The sequence below is a fragment of the Empidonax traillii genome, unplaced genomic scaffold (assembly GCF_003031625.1).
Source record: "Empidonax traillii isolate 1590-97213 ecotype Southwest subspecies unplaced genomic scaffold, ASM303162v1 scaffold65:size4453928, whole genome shotgun sequence".
Taxonomy (NCBI): domain Eukaryota; kingdom Metazoa; phylum Chordata; class Aves; order Passeriformes; family Tyrannidae; genus Empidonax; species Empidonax traillii.
This window is the reverse complement of record NW_020955258.1, coordinates 3,416,971-3,430,403: the sequence shown is the minus strand read 5'-3', so window position 1 is coordinate 3,430,403 and position 13,433 is coordinate 3,416,971. Positions and strand designations below refer to the sequence as shown.

The following is a 13,433-nucleotide window of genomic DNA, read 5'->3' as shown; positions in this document are numbered from 1 at the left end:
GAAGTCCTAAACCATGACAAACAATAAAAACCAACGGTCACAAAGGGATCATATTTCATTAAGCTTAGAAAAAAATAGACTTATTTGCTTTAAGACCTTATCTAAGGGGAAAAACAATTCTTTAAAGAAATACTAAGGACAGGGATTATTTAGATGTAAGGGGAAACAAGGGTAATAAAATAATAGACTAGTTTGCCTAGCCTTTTCTTTAAAATCCTCAAGGTAGCAATTCTGTGACCTTTTGAAACAAACATCTATCAGTGTGACTGATGCAGTTGATCCTGCACAGAGGCTGGAAAAGAGACCTAATTTTCTACAGCTACAAAAAAACCTGCAGGGAAAAATTCTTCCATGTATTTTTCTTCTTCCTTCCTTTCACTTACTTTTTGTTTATGACACCAATAGAAGCCAATTCTTTTATGATAAAGCTTCTGGGTAAAAAGGAAAGCTTGTGTTGTCTACTGGAAAATTGCCCAGATGCATCTCAACTGGTAGTGGCACCTAAGTGAATGTTTCTTACAGGAGCAATGGAAAATTGCCACTTACTTATAAGAGTTTTGTAAACTAAGAGGGATCTGATTGACAGCCAACCTTGTACAGATTGCTGTACCAGCATCAGAGGCATTTGTGTAGGAGGAAGGAATTGATTTGGCTCATCACTTCCTATAGTCTATCATTAGTATTTTTTTCCTCCATATAATTCAATTTTCTTCTTAGTTCTTAATTAATAGCATTATAAGCATCTCCTTCCACCCACTGAAGCTCCTAAAGTTAAGTAAGTGTGAATGTCTGTCAAGTACAGTCCTTGCAAGAGACAATATAAATTTTATGTATTTTGCGTAAAGGCTAATTAATAGCTAATTAGTATAATGGAAGTAATATAAAGCAGATGCAGAGAAAGACCTTGTGGAAAATTATTATGAATTAGATAATATGTGATTTGGCTAACACAAGCTTGCAGATAAGAATTAAAGTAGTGGCCATGTGGAGGGACAATCAGTGTCTATCTATCCCCTACACTTAGGGAATAATTTAATCAGGTTTGCTATTGCTAGTACTTGGTGCTTCAAGCTGTTCAGTTTTCACAAGTAGGTAGTTTGGACTCCGATCTGCAACATTCCTAAGCAGTCAAGGCTTCATGTACAAAACAGTCATTTATTGAGGAGTTCAATCTTTTTAATACAGAATGAGAAATAAAGAGGCATAAAAATAAAATGCAATCAAGCCCTGATTTAGTGGTACCACTGGAGAACTCCTTTTGATTTCATACAGAAATACCCACAGGTTTTGTCTGGCATTATCCCACTGCTTGGCTTTCTCCATTTTAGCCAACTCTCACCTATTTTTCTGCTTGGGCAGTACAGCATTTCATAGATGTGTAAGGCAGTATTATTGGCAGTAAGTTCACTATTAGATAAGATTTCTCATAACAGAAGAATCTCCCGTTCTGAAAAGCCTGATTCTGTCATTGAACAGAGTACACTTTTCTGTGTTTCTGATTAACTCCTTCAGCAGCAGAGATGTCTGGAGAAGTATATGAGTCAAGTGGAATTATTTTACATGTGAAAAATAAGTGTTACTGTTTTAGTGAGTTCTAGGCAACCTTATAACTTTAAAACATAAGCATACATGTCTTGTCTTATATGATTAACTCATTAGGTTTCCAATTTTCATAGAAAGATGTAAGGGATATCTTGACTCCTGTACATGTTGAAGCAAGTTATCGTCTGGGGCATCATATTCTACAGAAAAGAAATGCTCAAGAATTTTCACCACTTCAACCTGTTCTTCAACGGAGGAAGGAAAAAGATATTATAAAAAGCAAGGTTAGTGTATGAGTTCTCTTTTTTTCTATGCAGTAAGTAAATATTCGTGTTTTAGTCTTCAGTTAATAGTGCTTCACAGATCCATAGCCTGCATTTTCCAGGAATGCATTTTCCAGACCCACACCTAGTGCCTTGATCTTAATTAATAAACTAGTATGCTAAAAAAATGCCTAATTTTTTGCTGAAAAAATGTTTGCAGAACTTGTATACAATCTGCATTATGATTTAAAAATAAATAAAAGGTATGTGCAGAGAACTTGCCTGAATATATAACATTATATACCCCATATCACACATGTATGAAATTCACTCTTTGAAATATGCTTTATTTCATAACTATACTGTATGAGTCACTTTCCAGTATAAAATAGTTCTTTCAAATTAATTCTGTGTTAAATACACAATATCATGTTGGTATTTATCTTGAATTTTGAAATGTTGCCGAAATATTAGTTCTTTGAAGGTATTGCAAGTTTTCAAACACAGTCTGAGGGGGGAACAAAAGAGTATATTCTGTATCCTTTCATAAATATGAAATTAACTTCCCCCTCCCCAAAAAAAAACACTTATTGAGAGTTAATAGACTTTGACTTTAGCAAAAACCAGAATGCACTGAATTTTTAACTACCAAATGGTCATAAACATATTATAACTTTTCACAAATAGTAAATGTAATTAAGATAGAGTTGGCCATCAGAACTCTAGAGGTATGTGAAAGCTTCTTTTATATGGTATGCTTTGCCTTTTCATCTTCATTCAAAATTTTATTTTAGTAACCTCAGAATTATAGAGAAATAAAGAGGGTGTTGTTGAATATAGTGACATAAACATGCTCTGTAGCAGCACACTGATAAGTGAGGCACAGACACATGCAACTCATGATGTCTCTACTCTGATCAAACCTTACTGACAGTATGATAAGTAAAGGTTGTGTAAAGAAAATCTTGTGTCAAAGGAGAGACTGCAGAGACATCAGTTCTGGATCTTTTCAAACACTCTGCTCTCTTTATGTACTACTTTTAAAAATTTTTCTGACCATACACCCACTGGTTTGACTGTGAGAGGCTGAGTCTGGAAAGCCTCTCCACTGTTATTCTGGATGCACAGAATGATAAATCATAGACTCATGGAATTGCCTTTTAGGAGTAAGAGCTATCAGACACTTCCAGATACTTAGTTACTAGATGATAGGTTTCTTTCTGTTAAATACTGTTACTGATTATAATAAGCATAATACACTGAAGTGCCTTTTTTTTTTCTTCTTTTTTTTTTTTTCTAATTTGGCTTCTACAGTTTATTTTTGCACGACATTGCTCCCAAGAAAATTGTTCTGCTGACTTAAGAGTTTCTGGAAAAGTTGTTTTTCCAAAGTAAGTATAATGTAGCTTTCACTGTTTGGAGAAGGATTCAGTAAGGTTTTATCTAAATTATTAATTAATCTTTTACATATAAATAACATTAATTTGCAAAAGTAGATTGTGGACTCCCTGTGAAAATACAAGGATTAGAGCTGTGTTTAGTTGAAGAATATTTTTAAACTGTAAATCTTCCAGGAAATGTGACAGAAGTCTATATAATTGAAGAACTGTTACTGCATATTTAGAAAATTTTACAGCTCAACATATATCTTCTTCCCAAAAACATAGATTTGTATTCCGCACTTCATATATAACTGGGCTAAGATACACTGCACAGAGCATACTCAATATGCAGTCATCATAACTACTGTGAAATTGACAAGCTATTGCTTATTTCTGCTGATCTTCTGAAGATATTGTATTTTCACTGTACAAAGTCTCAGTATAAAACTGAAGATGTACTATTCTCAAATAAATGAGGAAAAAGAGCCACTTAATTATTTTAACTTATATTTTATCATCACAACCTTTGTCTTTATTGACTATTTTAAAGTAAGAAGTGTGGGGGTTCAGAGCGCAAAAAGAGAAATTGTACCTGTTGTGAATCTCAGTTAGTTAGGTATTTTGTATGTGACCTGGATTTTGTTGTGTAATTTATCACTTTTAAAGTTGATTCTACTTGAATCAAAATACTAGGTTAAACAACCTAAAATGACACTGAAAGATGACAATCATATAATGCTGATTAATCACACTTGTGTGATCCTGAGCACAAGCTTTTTCATATTCATAGATTTCAGAGTAAGATAAGTATCTTTCTGCCTACTTTAACACATGGCCTGTAGCATGAGTCATAAGCCCTTTAATTTTCTTAGGCTGGATGTTTATTTTATTTGAATGCTCATAAACTTTTCAGAAAGAAGGATTATGCAGCATTTTCATTCATGAAATTAGCAATGCAGTTTTTTTTTTACTTCAAAACTCAAAGAAAGGAAAACAGATTACAACAAACCTGCTTGACATTAGGTACCAGTAGCAGATTTGCAGTGTAAATAAATAGTCTAAATATCTTGATAAAGTGTGAAGTATCACCTTAAATTACCTTGTGCCCCTAGAATCTCGATTAAAAACTAGTTAGCTGTGAAGCGTTAATTTATTTTGTCTAGACAGAATGCATTCATTATCGTTGAAGAGCAGAGCAAACACTTGGTTTTAAAAGAATGAAATCAAATAGGGGTGGCAATGTAATGCTTTCCTTACTGAGTTACAAGTCTTCATGTACACACGATCATGTTTTGTTTAAATTGCTTAGATTTTGGCCTGGTAAATTTCTAGTCGGCATCATGCATTTTTTTAATGAAGAATGAAATATGATTACCAGGGAAAAGCTCTAGTTCAGCTCTGTTGTAGTCCCAGATGTGCACCTGGTGCTTTTGTGTTCTTGTGTGTTAAGCTGGGAGGCATCTCTGTGACAGCATATTGTTAATGAGAGCTTGGCTTTAACACACAGAAAAGGGCGGAATGGTAGGCATATAACTAGTAAAACAATGTTAAAATTTAACCTAAATTTGACAAGCTACCGAAATGTTAACATTGTGTTTTTCTTTAATTCGCTTTTGTCTTGGAACCTATCTGCTTATGCAGTGCTTTTGCCTTCTGTTGCTTTTCTCAGTGCCAGCTTCTTTCCCAAAGGTGTTCAGTGACTAATGCTTTGGTTTCAAGCCAGAATATCTGATAAATGTCTATTTCTAGGCAGCCTTTCTACAAGTCTTAATTAAACTTTAATGTCAAGCTGAAGTTTACTTTTAGCCCCCCATAGGATGTCTGTACTTGTAACATGATTATAGAACATCACATAGATCATAAGCCAGGCATGTTCACTTGCCCTCTTTGTGACAACTTTCATATTAACTCAATCCTATATCTTGGGTGCAAAGAGTGAATTTCGAAGTAATGTCTGGAAATACTGTAGCAGTGGTGCATTGCTATTCTGGGCTGTAAAGGGAAGGACTGATCTTGTAAAGGCCAGAAGCACAACTGGGCTGGTAACAATTTTCTTGCTCTCGCATTAACCACTTCAGGTTTTAAAAGGTACAGTACTGGGGTTGACCATCTTCTAACTGGTGTTGTACCTTCAGTTACTGGACTGAGTAAAACCTTTCCTTACATCTCCAACAGAGCTTTGTCAGAACCAGCTGAAAGTAATTAAAAGGGCAGCAAAGGAAAATTTTTGCAAACAACCTGTATATAGAATTACTTTTAATTTATATTATGATAATTATGTTTCAGGCCTCATGATAAGAAAACGTATCTTGTTGTTGGAAGTATGAAGACTTTATTGTTGAACATTTCTCTGCTTAATGTTGGAGATGATGCATACGAAACTGTCCTCCACATTCAGATCCCTAAAGGTCTTTATTTCATTCGAGTTTTAGAATTGGTAAGGAAAAAGAATGTCTTTTTCCAGTAATCCTTTGATATTTTTCTTTCTCAGCTAGGCATTTTTCAAATTATAGATTGTTGAGTTTTTTTAGATACTGACAATCTACACACAAAAAAAAAAAGCTGACAAAACACCAGTTTTTAAGTTCTCAGACTTGTAGCTACCTAAATCAAGTGCAGTTTAATCAATGCAATGACATAAATAATTTCAGTAACAAAAAGAATAATAAAAAAGATGTTTATAAGTGTATTTCAGGATGTTATGGCTTCTATTTGTCTGATGATCATGTTCTCACTGATCACAAAGATCTCCCTGAATCTGTCCTTTTCACAAATACACAGACTTATAAGAAGTCACAAACCTAACTGTACTCTTTCTACCTTTTAAAAATAACGATTGTCTGTGTAGAATTCCCCTGATCCACCTTTCTGAGATTTGCTTTTAACATGAGTCTGATGCATGTGCTTTAGCTTCACTATAAGCAAGCAGCAGACGAAGTAACCAGATACAGTAATCCATACAAAATGTTATGTTAAAGTGGTTGTGAATGATATGAATGTCTTGTGTATTTGCATCAGTGAAATAACAAATGTGTATTGCAGGAAAATATAAAGCACCCAATTTCAGTGTGTGCATGTAATTTTAAATGTCTGGGAAAAAAAAAACTGTTTTGTTTTAATGACTAATAATTTGTTCTTTATTTTAGGAAGAAAAACAGATACACTGTGATGTGTTAGATAAAGAAATTCATGCAGTAAAACTTGAGTGCAGTGTTGGTTATTTATATGTAGATCAAAAATCAAAGGTAAGCTATGGGTGAAGTTCCTGGCCTTAGAAACACCCTAAATATGTTATGAGGACTTATGATTGGGGAAAAAAAAACACCTTGTTTTTCAGAATCTCTTCTTCATTCTCAACTAACATATTTTATCATGTTGGTATCTGTATCTCTCCTGCTACTTTTAAAATTAATTGCTTAAACAGTGTCTGGAATAATTCATTAAGGGACAACAATGTGTTATGTATCAACCGATTGTGCTTGGGTTCTAGACCAGTGAGCTGACTAAGGCTACAAACAAATATGTAAAGTCAATAGAAAGGGAGTAGAAGACACAAAAAGCAAGCGTTTTCTTAGTTCTCAATTTTTTTAGAGCGGGAAATTATAAATTAGTTTAATAAAATACTTTTATTTAAACTGTATTATGATATATAAGCAAAATTTTGTTTGTTCTACAGCTGGATTATAGTTTCCTCTTGGATGCAAGCTCATTTACCAAAGCAGAGGAGGACCTCAACATCATTGTTAATGCTACCTGGTAAAGTCTAATAAAAATTGCTCAATGAAAAATACTACTAGCTTTGGAAAACAGACTAGGGAACACTGGAAAGACTTAGCAAATCACAATTGCAAGAAAGTACAATGATTGCCTATCTGTAGAGAAAGAGAAATGATCCAAAAAACCAGATAATAGATATTTAAATAACCAGCAGGTTTCTGCCTGTACAAAATGTGGGGGGTTTTAGTGTCTGAAGTGTTGTTACCAATAAAATATTTTGGGTTTTAGAAGCTGAAAGGTCTGTTTAGTATTTGTTTACAGAAATAATGCATAGCATATGATGATTCCTTCAACACAGATTTTTCTCTCATTGTGTTTTTATAGTAAAAATGAAGATGAAAACATGTTGCTGGATAACTCACTAACTTTAGCTATACCTCTAAAATACGAGATTGAGTTAAATACTCATGGGTAAGTCAGCTGTTGATATACCTGCACATCCATAGAACTGTTGTGTTACTATTCTAAATTCACAAAGTTTTTAAGCAGAAGGTGATGTGGCTGAAAAATGCTGGGAATGACATGGCACAGCCATCCTGGGGTCTGACCCATACACTTCTAAGATTTTGTTTTCACAATTGTGAGATGAGACCCCATTGGGATCTATGGTGCTTCAAACTTGTCTCTTGACAGACTAATATTTTTTAAAGACAGGGATTTTTTTTTAATATATATAAAGAGGTATTTAATAAGAGTATAGCAGATGCTCAGATTCCTTGCTTAACATGGACTTCTAGTTTGTTGTGGGGCATTCATTAAGCATAGTTTTGGGATTTGGGGATTTATGATTTTTTTCTGATTCATCTGCCTTTTTAAGAGGGAAGAGTAAAAATGTGAATAATTCCTACTCCAAAGGTAGAGGATTTCTACTCTGTGTTCCTAGCTTTACTCAAATGCAAACTTAGGTATTTTCTTAGAACTAATCCTACTGGATGGAGGTAGCATGGAACAGGAAGTTACGCTAAGGATATACAGCAATTCCATTATTTAACAACTTCTAAACCCTTGCAGGTTTGTGTCACCAGCTTTGTTTATTTATGGAACAGAAGAGAAGGATTCACCAGTTACATGTATGAAGGAGAATATCAACTTCACTTTCCATGTAAGAGTTTTCCTTTGTAAATGCTGTTGTCCTTGTTTTGAAGGTTAATGCTCAGTGTATCTAGTGACAGTCTGTGCAGTCAGAAGGGAACTTGTAGGGGAACTTTTTAAGTTCTCTTTTACTCACAAGGGCACAGTGAGTAGCTCATGCATTGGCGGTGGGAAGTTGCTGTTAATCCCACTTAAAACACATTTTTTGGCCTGGAAAATCTTCCACTGAATGATCAGAATAAAAATTCTTAGCACAAGAAGGATTAAAAGGGGTAATGCAGTTCTGACTTGCCACTTTTTCTATTAAGAAACACTTAAAAAGCATATCTTACAGTAAGGAACTAGGAGCTCCTTATAAGAGGATCTGTAGGTATCAAATTTGTGTCCAGTGGATTAAAAGCAGGAGTTTAGACGTTAATCCCTCCTAGTTCCTTTCCCATATTCTCCTGGAACAGGCTGTATGACCTCAGGGTAGTCATCACAGATTAGCACTACTTACTCATTGGCTTTGGAGGAGTGAAGGGTTCAGAATGAATGAAACTAAATGGTAGAACTCCCAGCAGAATCCACTTTCATGACAGCATAACAGCACAGGTGCTACCCTATTCTGTGAAGTTCTTTGTATTTATATATATATATTTGTTACTTGAATAGCTACCACTGAAGCTCTAACTGTCTAACACTTTTCCCCACAAGGTTATAAGTGCAGGACCCAGCATGTCTCCAAACACTAACTTAGAGATAATGATACCAAATGCTTTTCCACCCAGGGACTTCAAATTATTCAACACATTGAGTATCAAGGTAAGCACAGGTTACATCATATATTATTAGCTATATGAATTCTATTAAAAAGAGGAGCAGAGCATAGCCAACTAGGTACTGAGTATAAATTTGATTTGCTAGCTATGGTGAAGCAGAGTGAACAAGAACAGGATTATCTTCAGCCCCATATGTTTCAGAATCTTGAAGATAAAATTTATATTTCTTTTGAGCTTTTCAGAAATCTGTACTCTGATTACTATCTGATATTTAAAATTCTAAAATTAATGATGCTGTATTTATTTCCAGACAACAGTTGGACAGTGCTCCTATAATACGTATCCCAGAAACTGTACTGCAGCAGAAAAAAATGAAAATATATTAAAGGATGTCGTCACTTTCTTTTCAAAGCCTACTAAGAGACAAATGGTAAGGTCTGTCTTTTGGCATCAGGGGGAAATAAATGACTGTATGAATAAGCCTTAAGACAACAGTACATCTTGTATAATGAGGTCACCAGAGCAGTCTTCCAAGGATTTGTGGTGGGACCTGTGGTAAGTTCAGTGTAGTCATAAGTGACTTTAGCGAAAGAGGTGAAAACTGAAATGAGAAGGTTAATTAATGACATGTTGCTGAAGTCAGTGGATGACAGTCACCTAAAAAGAACTGCCAAAGGGGTGTATAACTGAAGGAGTGGGCAAACAGAGTGGCAGAGGACATTCAATAACAAATAGAAAATCATGCATGAGGCAAAGCCAGGCTTTATCTTAATTACATGAAGTACGCAGATCAAATACATCAAAAAATGCTGTGAAATGTAACTAGTAGGAGCTAGGTAAGAAAACCCCAAAAGTAGTACTCATGGTAGAAGTTCTTCCTGAAGGGTATTATGTATGCTAAAAATAAGTGAATTCCAAGAAATTCACTTCAAGGTAATGGGACTGAAAGTCCATAAGAATTACAAAATATATGGAAATAATTTTTGGCTGGGAAGTTCTTATTAAAAATTTTTCTGTTTTTACCAGATAGCATAGAGTTATTGTCATTTACCATTATTGAAAAAAGCTGATTTGAAATAACAGTGCAAAAAAAAACCCCAACCAGACATATAAACAAACTATGAAAACCATTCTTTTTCAGTCTACAAAAACTTGAATTTTTTTAGAAAAATTATGTGTTTTTTATAACAATTGGGTCAGTCCCTTGTTACTGTACCTTTAGCACCTGTGGACTGACAGTGATGGATGACAACCTGCAGCTACACCCTCCATTTTCAAGAACAAACATAGATCTTTTTATTTTACTCGGTTCCTGAGTGTCTTTAATACTAAGATTATAAAGTTGATAACTTTAGTTTTAACCTTTCCCCTCCCTTCTACAGTACTGCATGAAAAATGACAGCCTTTGCTTACAAATACATTGCAAGCTTGGCAACATGGAAAGTGGAAAAGAAGCGACTGTTCAGTTGCATCTGGAGGCTACTCCTTCACTTTTAGAAATGGTAACACATTAATTTTTCATAGTTGAGGGGAATATTTCAGGGCATATTTGCAGTATTCTCATCATACAAATTCTAGTTATTAATCTGTTTTTGCAAACAGTATGATTAAATCTAAAGCTTTGGGGTTTTAACCTATTTTATGTTTTCAATGCTAAGGCTCGAGGTGATGTATGAAAAATGAAAACAACTGAAAAATATGTATTTCAGTTTATCACTTTATTTATGGCATGTATTGCTTTGCCTATTCTGGCTGGGTTATGTAGGATTGGGATTTAATTTCAACTCATAATTGTACTTTTCTAAGAAAAGCAGTGTGGATGTGGACTTAAGTAAAATCCAGCCTGGCTTCATTCCAGCTTCTGATCTAATTTCTTTTGTGATCAGAAAAAGGCACCATTGTGTGTTTCTATGGGATTCTGTTTCTGTGAGCAGCTGTGTTACTGTTTCTGATGGGCAGGAATCAACGTGTTGAAGTTATTTTTTAAAAGACAGAATTATTTTTTTTTAATCAGGATGATGCATCAACATTGAAGTTTGAAGTGAGAGCAACAGCCTGGCCAGAAAAAAATGCAAAAGTTATTGAACTACATAAGGACAAGCAAGTTGCATATGTAAGGATTCTCTTAATGAACTTGTGATAAACTTGTTAAAGTAGAAAAACTAATAACAATTAAAATTGTGGAAATCTTTGCACATCTATACACAGGCAATGAATATACTATTAATTACTTGAGAATGTAACTATTTTTCCTAGTTTGCTTTAGTATCTTTTAGGGGCGAAAAAAATAACCAGTTAGCACTAAACTCATTTTCTGTTTTTCAGGTCTATTTGGAAGGAATGCACCACCTAAAGCCAAAATACCATGTTACTGTGCTAATTATTGCCATAGGCTTAATAATTGGTGTTACCTTGTTTTTGCTTCTTTCATTTATCTTATGGAAGGTAGGTTTTCAGTATTTCTTAGTTGTTCTCAACTCAGGAATTCACACTGTTGGAGGATTTTTGGATCTCTTAATACAGGTTAAAGGATGAATAACATTTTATTATGATCTGTCCTTTCTAAAGAAAGATAATTCCTCCTGTAACTTATGTTTTTTCAAAGGTACTTCTCTATTTTATCTTCTGCATATTCTACATTTTCTGTTATTCAACACCACAAATCCTTTTACAGTGTTTTATGTGACATCTCACATTTGCAAATGATTTATATAATTTAATGATATCAAATGGATCATTTTTGTGGGATGGTGCTCCACATTTGCTGTCACTTCATGTGATGACTAACAGTCTACAACGTCATTTCATACCAGAATAAAATGCTGAAGATTTCAAACTGCAATATAAATACTAAAAAAATTCTGTGCATAAGTGAAAGAGAAAACTATGAGAGATGCAGTTTCTCTGACAAGCAATTAAGAGATTGTTCACTTCTTTACCTAGATGGAGATTTTCTCCATCCATCATTTTTTCATGGAAGTGTAGAAATTAAACAAATGTAACAGGAAAGCTTTATTACTTCACATTTTTAAAGATATTGGATTCTGTGGACTGTTACAATTCACAATTACTTCTTGCAGAAGAGCATTAGCCTCCCAAAAAGTAAAAAAAGAAAAAGCAAACCTACTTTTTTGATTGATGAGTAACACTTGATTAGTTTATATGGCAGAGCAATTGCAAGTACCATAATTCATAAATGCCATATATATGCATTTTTATTTTCATTCATCTTTTATGGTTTAGATTTGATAACCGAGAGTTGCTGACAACAGATTCCAAAATTATGTATTTCAGATCGGCTTTTTCAAAAGGCAATACAAACCAGTCCCTCAAGACACGAACAGAAGAGACAGCTGGAGTTTTACAACTGGGAACAAAGATGACTAAGATGGCAAATAAACATTTGATTTTAAAATGAAGAAATTAAGATTCAGATTAATTCACAGAAGAAGCATCAGCAACAAGAAAACTAGGCCTCGAGCGCACTCGCTCTTACAAAACACACTTTATTTCCTTGAACTGTACGGAGGACTACAGCTTACAGTACTGTTGTTCTAATATGAAGGTGGTAAAACAGTTGGTTCTGAAGTCTCACAGTAGTATTTGAAATGCCATATATATATACATTGTTTCATATAGACAGAAGAACACTAAAGAGAAGAAGAATTACTTACCAGAAAGAAGCATTTCTTAAAAGTAATAATTTTTGGCCAATCCTGAAAAGTCAAGATTTCAAACACATTAGCATAAGTTATTCTAGTAATTTTGAAGTTTCAATAATATTTGGATTAGACATTCAAGAAGAAATCCTCTCTCATCTTGCTTTGGCAGTTTAACAAGGGTAAATTAGCTTAAACCAATAGAACAATTTTAAGTAGAGCACATGGATGTAGAAAAGGGCTGTCAGAAGCTCTCTTGGGCTTCTGAAGGTAACCTCATAAGCTTTGGCTTCACAGGCACAACCCCATCTTTGAAGAGACTTAGACACCCAGGCAAGCCAGAACCAGGAAGGTGAAGGGTGGATTCAGAGCAGGGAATTATGTGGGGTAGCCTGGATATGCAGCTGTAGAGAGTAAAGTATTGTAGATCCTAATTTGTCGCCATCTTTCACATGGTACTTGCAAACATGACAGAACTACTTGCTTCATCCTTTTCTCAGATAGTGCTGCCATGATGTTCTGGACTTCTCCAATGAATTATTTCTATGTGGGTTTTCTTTAAAGCAAGTATTTATTTTTATTTATTTAAAGATTTTTCTATAATACTTATCCTAGTAGTATTTAGTGCTGGCATTCTTCCAGAACCCAGAAAAAAAAAGGCTTCACCTGACAAAACAGAGACATGCATACCCAAGAGACTCCAGCTGCCAACCTTAATGGGCCAAATTTTATCTTTACATATGCCAACCTTTACCTGAAAGTACTTAATAAGGAAGTCATTTGGAGAGCTAGCTTGGGTTCTTGTGAAGCTGTCAGATAAGTACCCTCCAAACAGGCACCCTCAGCAGCAACGCAAGGGTGGGAAGGCAAATGTCTGAACAGAAACATGGATCAAACCACTGCTCTGCTACTGCAGGAAGTTTCTTCAGCTTGCTAAGTTCGCACTGCCACCTAGCT

General features: G+C 34.6%; 1 protein-coding gene across 1 annotated transcript in view; it reads left to right on the top strand.

Annotated features, from left to right (window-relative positions):
• The window catches only part of ITGA4 (integrin subunit alpha 4), a 35,444-nt gene extending 22,249 nt beyond the window's left edge, over window positions 1-13,195 (top strand). Inside the window, exons 16-28 of the mRNA XM_027880243.1 lie at window positions 1,677-1,826; window positions 3,120-3,196; window positions 5,474-5,624; window positions 6,334-6,432; window positions 6,864-6,943; window positions 7,289-7,375; window positions 7,976-8,066; window positions 8,753-8,860; window positions 9,128-9,247; window positions 10,200-10,319; window positions 10,832-10,930; window positions 11,143-11,262; window positions 12,112-13,195. Coding sequence (XP_027736044.1) covers window positions 1,677-1,826; window positions 3,120-3,196; window positions 5,474-5,624; window positions 6,334-6,432; window positions 6,864-6,943; window positions 7,289-7,375; window positions 7,976-8,066; window positions 8,753-8,860; window positions 9,128-9,247; window positions 10,200-10,319; window positions 10,832-10,930; window positions 11,143-11,262; window positions 12,112-12,204 — 1,395 coding nt within the window. The 3' untranslated portion in view covers window positions 12,205-13,195. The remainder of the gene's footprint in view (window positions 1-1,676; window positions 1,827-3,119; window positions 3,197-5,473; window positions 5,625-6,333; window positions 6,433-6,863; window positions 6,944-7,288; window positions 7,376-7,975; window positions 8,067-8,752; window positions 8,861-9,127; window positions 9,248-10,199; window positions 10,320-10,831; window positions 10,931-11,142; window positions 11,263-12,111) is intronic.
• Window positions 13,196-13,433: the final 238 nt, after the last annotated feature.